This window comes from Alexandromys fortis, unplaced genomic scaffold, assembly GCF_014885135.2.
Source record: "Alexandromys fortis isolate MF-2015 unplaced genomic scaffold, M_Fortis_MF-2015_v1.1 scaffold_186, whole genome shotgun sequence".
NCBI lineage: Eukaryota > Metazoa > Chordata > Mammalia > Rodentia > Cricetidae > Alexandromys > Alexandromys fortis.
The window spans coordinates 2,358,887-2,371,088 of record NW_026068067.1 but is presented as its reverse complement, the minus strand read 5'-3'; the positions used below and the strand labels follow the sequence as shown (position 1 = coordinate 2,371,088).

General features: G+C 50.1%; 1 protein-coding gene across 1 annotated transcript in view; it reads right to left on the bottom strand.

Annotated features, from left to right (window-relative positions):
• Zswim4 (zinc finger SWIM-type containing 4) overlaps nucleotides 1–12,202 on the bottom strand; it is a 25,400-nt gene that overhangs the window by 11,375 nt on the left and 1,823 nt on the right. The window contains exons 2-11 of the mRNA XM_050120760.1: nucleotides 11,896–12,097; nucleotides 9,230–9,586; nucleotides 7,557–7,705; nucleotides 7,330–7,480; nucleotides 6,064–6,231; nucleotides 5,130–5,483; nucleotides 3,032–3,169; nucleotides 2,512–2,766; nucleotides 2,028–2,163; nucleotides 1,431–1,605 (exon numbers count right to left, since the gene is read on the bottom strand). Of these exons, the coding sequence (XP_049976717.1) occupies nucleotides 1,431–1,605; nucleotides 2,028–2,163; nucleotides 2,512–2,766; nucleotides 3,032–3,169; nucleotides 5,130–5,483; nucleotides 6,064–6,231; nucleotides 7,330–7,480; nucleotides 7,557–7,705; nucleotides 9,230–9,586; nucleotides 11,896–12,097 (2,085 nt within the window). The remainder of the gene's footprint in view (nucleotides 1–1,430; nucleotides 1,606–2,027; nucleotides 2,164–2,511; nucleotides 2,767–3,031; nucleotides 3,170–5,129; nucleotides 5,484–6,063; nucleotides 6,232–7,329; nucleotides 7,481–7,556; nucleotides 7,706–9,229; nucleotides 9,587–11,895; nucleotides 12,098–12,202) is intronic.

Below are 12,202 nucleotides of genomic sequence, written 5' to 3'. Positions count from 1 at the left end.
CACGCACACACCCATTAAAATTTCTTTTACCTTACTTGGTTGAATTTATTTTATTTATTTATTATGTATATAATATTCTGTCTGTGTGTATGCCTGCAGGCCAGAAGAGGGCACCAGACCTCATTACAGATGGTTGTGAGCCACCATGTGGTTGCTGGGAACTGAACTCAGGACCTTCGGAAGAGCAGGCAATGCTCTTAACCACTGAGCCATTTCTCCAGCCCCAATAAATTACTTTTTTTTTAAAAAAAGTACTTTAAAAAAGTCTTAGCCAGGTGGTGGTGGTGCATGCCTTTAATCCCGGCACTCAGGAGGCAGAGACACATAGATCAGATCTCTATGAGTTCAAGGCCAGCCTGGTCTACAAAGCAAGTTCACAGAAAACCCCCTACCCCCCAAAGACAGAGAAAGAGAAAGAAAGAAAGAAAAAAAGAAAAATAAATAACAGGTGATATTCTAGGAGGGACGAACAGAAATTATGTTGGAGCTTCTGGTGGGGGGGGTCACAGGTGACAGAATCCATGTGTGTCTTTACCATCGATCTAACTCTGATCATTACACACTCCCCACTACCATCCCTCTCTTTCTCTCTCACCATGTATCAACTACCTAGGTTCTGAGATCCAGTCTTGTTATGTAGCCCAACCAGGTGTGGGTCTTGAGATCTCACCTCAGACTCAGTGTGCTGGGATTACAGACCTTTGTCATCATTCACACCTGGCTGCTAAGAAAATGCATTTAAGATGGGTGTGGTGGTATATACCAATAGTCCCAGCACTGCAGAGGCAGAGGCAGGCAGATCTCTATGAATTCAAAGACAGCTTGGTCTACAAAGTGAGTTCCAGGACAGTCAAGGTTACATAGAGAAACCCTGTCTTGAAAAACAAACACAGGGCTGGAGAGATGGCTCAGTGGTTAAGAGCACTGGCTGCTCTTTCAAGGTCCTGAGTTCAGTTCCCAGCAACCACATGGTGGCTCACAACCATCTGTAATGAGGTCTGGTGCCCTCTTCTGGCCTGCAGGCATACACACAGACAATTGTATACATAATAAATAAATAAATAAATAAATAAATAAATAAATAAATAAATAAATAAATGTTTTTAAACAAATAGAGAGTTTGAGGCCAGCCTAGGCTATATTATATGACTTTGCTTCAAAACAAAAACAAACCCCATCAGAGGACCAGACATTGTTTAGATGCCCTGGGAATCCACCAGTTTGTGACAGGAAGGAGCTATGTGTATGTATACACCCCTGTATCGTTCCCTCCTCTCACTGGCTCCCACCACATTGGGAGCTCAGAAGGTACATTTCCTTTATATGAGCTATCACAGAAGAGAAATTGATGACATCACTCCTGCAGATGCTCTGGGAGCCGGTGTGCCCACAGTCAACAGAGGTTCCACTGCCTGGAACACCCCTCCTACACAGCCCTCCCTAAGCTCCCTTCCACTGTCTTGAGCATCCTTCTGCCAGGTTCCCTTGAAACCCTGCATATGAAACTGCAGCTTTCTGTCCAAGTCCTCCCTCTTTCTGCTCTCGTCTCCCATCTCCTGGAGCACCATCTGCACAAGGCAGAATGCACTGACTGTTTTGCTGATACTGCAATTACAACCACTATTTGGTCCACAGTTAGGGCACAAGCATTTGTTGAATGACTTAATGTTGCCACTAACCTATGTATATTTTAAACATGAACAGAAATATTAACTGCAGGAAAAAATACATGTGCAATGCTGGGCACTGACCTCAACCTTAGAACACCCAGGCCAGCAGGGTACTGCTACATCATGACCCCAGTGCAGGAAACCAGCCTCAGATAGCTGACATAATCCTCCTAGAAAAGGTCTGCACTCTGGGCACGCGTGTGGTCTGTAGCTGTGCATCGTTCTCAAGTTCACCATACTACACATTTCCATTAAACAGACAAACACTGCTGCATGGGCCGCGGACCTCATTAACCAGGCTGAGACCCAGCTTGGAGATGGGGCTCATAGCTCCTCACTCCCTCCTCCTGCCCTTACCTCATGGCTCGGAGTGCCAGGCGAAAGGCCAGATCTGGGTCGTGGGGCAGCAGCGCAGCGAACAAGTATCGGGCGCAGGTGTGCATGGGTACGCTCTCTCGGAAAATCACTTCGCCGAAGCCACTGAAAGGGCCTCCTAAAGGGACAAGGTGACCTCAGTCTCCACTATCCCTGAGCTCCAGATACATTTAGAGGAGCATAAGAGGGGTCCCTAGGCAACACCGCGTGATGAAGAATGAGGCTACAGAATGAGGCACGCCAGCCCCAGCAGCAGCAATAAGGGGAGAGGACTTAGCAAGGAACCAATAGGGTCTGAGCGTGGGCGGGGCTAGAGTATGGGCGGGCTTTACAACACGGTGGGTTGACAGGTGTTAGCAGCAGAGTAGGCTTATTCTTTAGATGGTGGAGGAGCGACCAAGGCCATGAGGCACAACCTCACACCTAATCCTATAGGGCTATGAGTGTTGGCCGAGACCGGACTCACCTTCCAACAGCAGCCCAGCCTGCTTGCGCAGAACTTGCACCAGCCGCTCATCCAGCTCCACCTCCTCCAGCAGGGCCAGCAGCTGCTCTTCATTGCGCACCACTTTGTCCTGGGCATACAATCCCTCCGGAAGGGCCCGCTGCTGCCCTAGCCCCAGCAGTGCCACTTCCAGTGCCAGAGCCAGGTAGGACTCTCCAGGGCTCCCTGGCACTGGCACGTGCTGGTAGGACAGCTTCCGCTTCTCTGTGGGCAAGTCTAGGGGAGATGCATCCAAGGTCGCTGAGGTTTAGATATGCTCCCACCCTTCAGCCCCAAGCTGGGTGACAGACGTGGAGAGAGGTTTAGGGAGAGAGAGTCCCAACTCTCTTAGCTCCGGCCATGGCCGCCTCATTTTGAGAAAGCTAAGCCTAATGGCTCCTGGCCTTGGGAGGGCACACAGCCAAAGCTGAGCTTGCTATGTGACAATATCTGGCCAACAGAGTGGGTATTGTTCCTCCTGCAGGGGTCCTCGGGTGGGTACCTGGGTAAAGAGAGTGAGGCTCCTCCTCCAGTCGACAGGCCTCCAGCAGTGCCCTGCAGAGGCAGCCAATGGGATCCAGGGGATGGCCCACCCAACCTTCAGTGCTTGTGAGGCAAGTAGCACCTTTTTGGAGCAGTTCTGTATGGGGAGAGGTGGGCTCTATGCAGCCACCCACTCAACTCTGGAGGCTTTTTCTCCCACCCCACACCAACCCTCTGTGCTATCTGCCAGTCTGTGAGTTACCCCCTCTTCCTGAAACATGCAAAGCAGTACTCTCTTCTCCTAGCCTTACCCCTTCCCAATCTCTGCAGCCAAGCTCAAACACCTTGGAGGCCCCTCAAGGGGCAGTATGAGATTCTTCTGTGATAGACACCTGAATGCCCTGTAAGGCCGCTCATCACTGACCTCCCCTGATCTTGGAACTTGGCCTGTGCTGTTCCCTAAATCATCTGGAGATTAGCTCTGACACCTCCATTACAGAGCCCATTTCTCCCTTGCACACTTGTCAGCATCACTGCCAAGAACTCAGACAGTGGCTTCCTTCTGTCCCCAGATTTAGATACAGCATCTTTGCTTTTGTTCAGGGTGCTTGTGTGCCTGTGCACATGTGTGTGCATGCCCCATAGATATACTGAGGATAAAGTTCTAGGTTGGGAGCCTTCTTCCAGCCTGCTCTATCTTTTGTAACAGAAGCTCTTTGGTGAACCTTCAGTCCTAGAGCCCACCTTCTCAACTCAAATGGCTGCCAACAAGACCCTACGATCTGCCTGCCTTCAACTCCCAGCCCTGGGAGACAGTGACATGCCCAGCTTTTATATGGGTAAAGGGTATACAAACTCAGACCCTCAGATTTTCATGAAGCACTATCAACCAGCACCCTACCTACTGAGCCAATTCTTGGCCCTGCTTTTTTTATTTTATTGTATTTGGACAGGTTCTCAGATGGTCTAGGTGGGCCTTGACCTTGAAGTTCCAACTCTCTTGTTTCCCCTTCCTGAGTGCTAGAGTTAGAGGCATGGGTCACCATACCTAACTTGTAAAGTGCTAAGGTATAAAATACATGCTAGGTAGGCACTCCACCAATGAGCCACACCATAGCCCTTTTGTTATGTTTCAAATGTTTGAAACTCAATTTGTTGCCCGTTTTTAAAAGTGAGCAAATTCTACATCAACTAGTCTATTCTTCAGGCTTTTCTCTTTCCACCCTATGACCATATTCTTGAGGGTCATGCTGTGGAAACCTGCCTACTACAGGGTCTGGAAGTGTCTACATTTCCCAGTCTCCCTTGCATGAAAAATGGATAAACAATGGGAATGCTACCATTACTCTGTGGCAGCTGCCCTGCGTGTGAATAGTGGTGGCCAAGGCAATGTGCAAGAGGAGGTTCTGGTGGCCAGTTGTGGTGTCTTCTTGGGAACTGGCTCAAGAGCTGCACATACCTATTAGCACTTTGACCTAATTCTTATTCTTTTCTGTCCTTTTTCTTTTGTTGCTGGGACTGAGACCCAAGGCTCCAGGCATTAATAAGATGCTTCTACCATGGCTGTTTTTTGTTTTTGTTTTTTTTTTTTAATATTTATTTATTTATTTATTATTTATTTATTTATTATGTATACAATATTCTGTCTGTGTGTATGCGTGCAGGCCAGAAGAGGGCACCAGACCTCATTACAGATGGTTGTGAGCCACCAAGTGGTTGCTGGGAATTGAACTCAGGACCTTTGGAAGAGCAGGCAATTTTGTTTTGTTTTTCAAGATGGCATTTCTCTGTGTAGCCCTGGCTGTCCTGGAACTCACTCTGTAGACCAAGCTGGCCTCGAACTCACAAAGATCCACCTGCCTCTGCCCCTGAGTGCTGGGATTAAAGGCATTCACTACCAATGCCCTGCAAGGCTTCTACCATGTAACTGCACCTGACGCATAGAATTCTCCCACCACACAGTGCTTCAGTTTCAACCAGCACTTTTTATGATAAAATCCTTTCTGTTTATGAAACAGAGAGTGGGAGCTGGGGTGGTACCCAGACCTCTTTGCCATCTCTCATGGGCTAGCCTGTGTCTTGGGCACCTGGGTTCTAGAGCCTGTGCCCTCACTCACCTTTTTTTTGCTGCTTGTAGTTCTCAAGCTGGTGTCGCCGCTGCAGCCGCAGAGTGTTGACTATGGCACATGCTAGCCGCAGAGCCTTGTGGGGATAACCATGGGCACGCAAAGTATCCACCCGTGCACAGGCAGTAGGGAAGGGTTCACCCAGCCAGATGGGGTGGCCCTGAGGGTCAAAGGTTGGTTTGTCACCTCCCATATTGCCAGTGAGACTTGGGCCACAGGAATCACTGGCCAGGATCCTCTGCAGGTGGCTGTCATTCCAGTGCAACTCCCCAGCCTGCAGTGCTCGGCTGAACACTGTACGACGGGGACTGGTGGCTGCCACCTCCTCCTCTTCATCCTCTGAGCCTACAGGAGGGTACCAATGTAGTAATGGTGGTGCTGGTGAACAAACTGTAGCCAGCTTCTCCCACCAGGTGCCAACTCAGGGTTCTACCCCAGGCAGGTGATGGATATGAATTCTTGAAGCAAATCATCAAAGGGAAAGTGGGGGCTGGCATCTGTCACAGCACTGGCACAGGTTACGGACATCTCTTTCCTCCCTGCTAGCCATTCTTGTTCCATCTCTCCTCAGTGTCTTTGCTTCTTTCTAATCGCTCTTCTGTTTTTCTCCTTCTCCCTCTTCACTTGTCTTGCCCACACCCTCGTCACTGTCCCTTCCCCACCCCACCGCTGTTGGGCTCCTGTCCTTCCCTATCCGTCGTCTCACTTTTGCTAACTGGAGGTCCAGCAAGCGCTGTGTCACCATCCTCAAAGACATCATTACTTTTGCCCTTAGCACTTGCTCCTTTGGCTGGAAGGACAACCAGTGGGGCCCCCTTCTGTATCTCCTACCCTCTCTCTCCTGGGACATGGTAACTGTGACAGGTTGAGCTGTAGTGAGTTGTGATGATTTTGTCAGAAACAGGTTGTAGGGCCCTTCTCTTACCTGTCCTGGAGGTCAAAGTAGGCTGTAGGCCGGGGATGTCAAAGGAGTAGTTGCCCTCTTCCAGTGGGCACACATCTAGCTTGTCCCATGCGCCAAGCAGCTGCAGCCAGCCTGAGCGCTCATCTGGTTTGCAGTGGGGGCTCAGAATGACGCAGACCCACAAAGCCCCTGAAGAGCAGAGAGAGGCTCAGCATCTAGGTCAACATCATGAACACAGGCTAAGAAGCAACTGCTGCAGCCTAGGCACACGTCCCACCTGAACATGGGCTGCAACTCAGTGTCTCCTCACATCATGGTAAGGAAATAAAATAAAATATGGTCAACAAGAGGGGGAAAGGGCTTGTAACCAAGAATAATGATCTGAGTTCAGTCCCTTGGATCCACATATGGAAGGAGGAAACTAAGCCCACAAAGTTGTCCTTTGACCTCCATGTGTGTACTATGGTATACCCACACATATACACACAAATATAAATAAATGTAACTTTTAAAAAGAGAAAGAGAGAGAAACTGAAATATGGGAAACAAACTCCACTCGCCCTGGGTCACACTACATTTAAGTCGGGGCTCAAGCCCGGGTTTGGTGCCTCGTGAATTTTAGTGTTGCTTCCTCCCCACTTTCCACATGCCTCCTATCATCTGACACAGGGCACTGCTACAGTGGTGACTACAAAGCCCCAGCACCTGGGAGGTGGAAAAGAAAAAGACCAAGAACTCAGGGTCATCCCTGGCAGTACTGTGAGCTTGAGGTTAGCCTGGGTTACATTGAGACCCTTTATCAAAAACAAAACAAAACTGTACAGAAAGGATATGCATAGACTCTCTGTAGACACTGTATGGTTTTATAAGGGTCTTGAGCATTCCAGATGTTTGTGTCTTAGAGGATTTGGGACCAATCTTCCAAGGACATCAAGGGACAAAACTGTACAGTACTTAAACACCCATGCATGGATGCATTCTCCCATCTACCAACCCATCCATGCATGTATCTATCTAGACTTATTGAAGATGGAATTCATGATCTCATACATGCTCAACAAGCCTGCTACAATTGAGTTATATCTTCAGCTCTAACCATGTAATACTACTCCCAGAAGAGCCAAGAGTCAGATTTTGTGTCTTGTTCTCTCTGGGAGTTCCAGGACTCAGTAGGGTGGCCAGCATGCTGGGGGTCTTAGTAGTGTTAAGTGGAGGCAAGATTTGGGTACAGATGCTAATATGAGTGGGAGCCAGGGTGTGGGTTTCACCCCAGGGTCTAGGCCTTACCCAGCTCATCCCACAGCTGCCGGCACTTGTCTGTCATGCCAGCACCCTGTTGCCGCCACAGGGCCAGGCGAGGGTCCTGCAGGAACTGCTCAGTCATGAGGATTAGCATGCGTGCCCCATTAGAGTCCCGTGCCCGCAGCATCTCCCGCACCTGTGCAGAGCAGCAGGCGGTAAGAAAGGGAGGGACACAACAGGACCTCTGCCCTGTCCACCCCCAGCCTTGGCACCTTGCTGAACATGGAGCGCAGCTGCTGGCTGGCCCCATAGTGGCCACCATTGGACAGCAGCTGCTTCACCTGCTCCTGGATCTGCTCCTCATCTAGATGCCAGCAGTTGGCATCTTCTGTGCCCGCACCTGCCGTGGGATCTGGAGCACCTGGGTGAACAAACAAGTGTAGAGTGAGAGAAAGGGTGTCAATCCTCCCCCTGTCCATTCCTCCAAAATCAATACTCTGTGCCTCCAGAAGCGACCCCACCAGGGCTTCTGCCTGGTCACACCGGCCATCCACCTATTAACTCACCACCAGTCCACTTGCCACTTCCCTCACACTCACTCATTCAGCCTTCGCCCATCATCCCATCCATCCATATAACTGTCCATGAATACATCTTAGCCAGGCGGTGGTGGTGACCGCCTTCAATACCAGCACTTGGGAAGCAGTGGTAGATGGATCTCAGTGAGTTTGAGGCCAGCCTGATCTACAAAGGGAGTTCCATGACAGCCAGGGCTGTTACACAGTGAAACTCTGTCTTGAAAAACCAAAAATAAATCTGCCCATTGGTTCGTCCATCTGTCCATTCACCTAACTGTACCAAACACTACAAGCCCCTCCATTCATTTAGGTACTCAGTCCATTCATCTGTAGAAGCTGTTTGTATTCACTCGTTTACTCCTCCTCACAAACCACCAGCCACTCCTCCATCCTCTCACCTGGAACACGGCCCATCCATACTAGCCAGTTTCTATGCATCTCTTCCCCTCCACACCAGTTCCTCCATGGCCACAGCCTAGTTGGACCACTCAAAATCCCCACCCTATTCATCTGTCAATCAGCCACGTTGTCCACCTACCAAACTACTCCAGCTCACGCATATGTTTCCCTCAAACTCACATGTTCCTCCCAAACACCTACCCATCAGTCCCTGGTGTATGCACCTGTCTTTCTTCCTTCCTTCCTTCCCTTTTTTCTTCTTTTGAGTTTTCAAGACAGGGTTTCTCATGTATCCTTGGTTGTCCTAGAACTAGCTCTGTAGACCAGGCTGGTATTGAACTTACAGAGACCCACCTGCCACTGCCTCCTGAGTGTTGGGATTAAAGGTGTGTACCACTACTGTCTTGTTTCTTTTCGTTTTTTAAGACAGGGCCCCACTCACCTGCCACTGCACTCAGCTACCCATCTGCTCATCCTCCACGCCCTTCCATGACATCAGTTCCCCCTGGTGATGAATCATAACCTCCTGGAACCCACATGGCCCCATGACCCACTATAGCACCCACCCACTACTCATCTACCCGCTATCTTCCCACCACTATAGCCAAGCAAACCAGCAGCAGATCCTCCCCAACACCTCCTAGATCCATCCACACCTCGCCATGACACTCACCCTGGAATTCTTTACCCTGGAATTCTGAGATACCCCACCCTCTGTGGGGCACCTCACACTAGGATTGAACCCTCCTGCCTTTGCACACTGCTTGACTTCAGGGTGTCACTGTGTTTCAAGCTACCTCAGCGTTCCCAGTCCTGAGTTGACTGGCCTATGCCCTATTCCAGGTGCCCTAGGGTCAGACCCCTCCAGATGTGCCTCTCTCTAGGTGTGTGACATCCCCCAAAGCAGGACATGGATGGTACCCACTGTGCCGGCCTCTGCATCACGGCCCCTCCTTCTCTCCACTCACCATGAACCAGGTTGATCTCAGAGCCCAGAAGAAGGATCTCATCAGCAAGGCGCTGGGCAGTGGGCAGCACCTCTGTGTGGTGTGCACTGATGAGATACTGCACGAACTTCTGCAGCTGATTGCGGTTCATCTGAGAGAGGGTCTCAGAGATGGGCAGCCGCAGCTCCACCTGGTGTGCATGGCGGATGCGGTACAGAGACAAGGCCACCACATGTGCACAGTAGAAGAGGTCTCGGTTGTCACAGCCACAGCTCACAGATGTGATCTTGCAGCGGTCAAAGCTGATGGAGACGTGGTAGAGATGTTCTGGCTCTCCTGGGGCCCCCAGCTCTCGGATGTTCCCACTGAGGTGGAACCCTAAGAAAAACACACACTGTGGAGACCGGATCACCCCAAGACCTGGATGCACAGCCCTGCTGAGAAAATCCAGTGCAAACCATCTAACCCATCCATGCCTCAGTTTCATCATCTGTCCAGATGCAGTGATGACGATCTTGTACAGTTGTAATAAATGAATGAGTTATTTATGATAAGCATTTAGAATGACTTGACATAAAGTTAAGTCTCAAATAAATCTCTATTTTCTTGGGGAGGGGGTGCCTCAATTGTTCTTTGCAGCTCTGTTTCTTATAGAACTGCTATATAGACCAGACTGGCCTCAAACTCACAGAGATGTGCTTGCCTTCTGAGTGCCAAGACTAAAGGCGTGTACAACTATACTGGGTTTCCACCTTATTTTCGAGACAGGTTCTCCTTGAACATGAAGCTAGCCCCTTTGACTAGGCTAGCCATGGAGATCCTCTTGTCTCTGTCTTAGTGCTGGGGTACAGGCATGCAACACTATGCCTTGCTTTTACACGGATGCTGAGCACCTGAACTTAGGTCCTCTTGCTTAAGCAGCAGGCATTTAACCAAATGAGTCCTCTCCCCTGTTCCTTTGTCCTTATTCTAATGATCACTAAATAGTATTATCAGTGTAGACACAATGTTTGAAATGCTTTAGGTTGAAAGCCCTTGGCTGCTATGGTTACGACTGAGCTTTAGAAGCTCTGAACTTCCTGAGAAGATGCCAAAGGCCTGTGGCACTTGAGGGCAATGGGATGATGGAGCAAGTTCTGGGCAGTCCTGAGTGTCTGTCAGGCTCATCCGACTGGTTGGGCAGCCTGATGCAACCTGCGTCATGTAAGGCATGGCTTCCTCATACCAGGGGTAGCCATGGGGCCTGTGGCTAGGTTATGCCCAGGCAAAGGGGTACAAGGCCACCAGGCAGGGTCACCACGGCTGAGCCATGACCTGCTACCATGGGAAGCCAAGAACAGTCTTATTCATTTTTTAGCGCAATCACTACTCCTCTTCTAAGCTTGATGCTAGGTCTAAGGCCTTTTCCCTCATCTTCCTCCCTGTTTCCCCAAACCCAGCCTTCTCTGCTCATTTTCTTTCCGTCTGCTTCAGAACCACTTCAGGCCCACTGCCTGAGGTCTGAGTCCACTCTCCTGGCCTTAGCCTTGTCGTTTTCTCCATCAGCACATAATAGCTGTGCACATTCATGATACACGATGTGGTAACTCAACAGGATATACAATGCATGGTGCTCAGATCAGAGCAACTGGCTTTTCCTGCTCCTTCAACAGTGATTATTTCTCTGTGTCTGGAAGCTTCCAACTTCTTCCTTTTAGTTCTTTATAAAATACACAATAAATTTTTGTCAACTATAGTCACTCTACTGTTCCACATGTGGCTGCAAACCTTTGATCACAATCTTTCCCAGGACACAGCTGCCCAACCTCAAACTCTCTGACACCGAATCTGTGTGACTGGTTTCTCCCTGGGTCCAGCCTCTGAGACCTATGATCATCCTGTTTAGCATTGAGACAAGGTCTCACTATGAAGCCTTAGCTGGCCTGGAAATCATAGATATCTATCTAGTTCTGCCTTAGGCATGTGCTATCGCTCTGGGACCACTGTGGTTTTTGAAGCAGAGTTTCACTGTTTTGTCCAGGGTGGTCATAATCTTGAGACCTTCTGGTCCCAGCCTTCTGAGCACTGGGGTTACAAGTGTGTACCACCATGTCTAGCCTTAGCATCATTTGTGTCATGCAACACAGGTGCTCTGTCTAAGGTCAGGAACTGGCCCTTCCTGGGACCCTGCTTCTTCTTTCTTTTCCCACCTCTTCTATTCCTCAGCTTAGCTGTCTGAGGTCCACCTTTCCCCTCCAGTGCATAATCCTGTCTCCAAGGCCGGTGTGAAGCCCAAGTTCTCCAACAACTGCCATCATGTCTCAATCCCTCTAGCAGGCCCCTCTGAGATCCAAGACAAACTCCACCTGTCCTCTTCCTTACCTGGGTCCTCTTGTCAATGCCTGTTCCTTCTCTACCCCACTTTCTAGTTCACCTTCCTCTCCCTGAGTCTCCCGAAGTTCTGATAGATCTCTGACATCTACTATATACCTAGCTTTATATAGTAGGTATTTAGTACCCCCCCCCATTAAACTAGGCTCTTACTGTGCCTCTTCATCACTAGCCTCTGCCTCCCCAGTGCTGTGCCCAAAGAATGCCACAGTGTCTCGCCCAAGCACATCTGGGCCTTGAAGCAGGTGGACTGGGAGCTCCCCCCTCCATCCCGCCCTGACCCCTCTGCCTCCTCCAGGATAGAGATGCTCACTCACCCACTTGTAGCACTCGATCCACAGCCCCACTCTGCAGCAGGTGCAGCCCACGGGTAAACGGCACCCGGGTGTCTTGCTCACCTTCTGGGGGCTGGTAGCCTAGTGATGAGTACATACAAATCTCCCGCTCACTTCGTGGAAAAGACCAGAACACAATGCGCTTCTGAACTGGCTCTGGCACCCGGGAGAAGCGCTCCTCCACCTGTGGGAAGAGCTGGTGGGTCAGGAACCTGGGCTGGAACCCTGGCCATGCTGTTTACAAGGCCCCCCCCCCCCCCCCCCCCCCCCCCCCCCCCCCCCCCCCTCC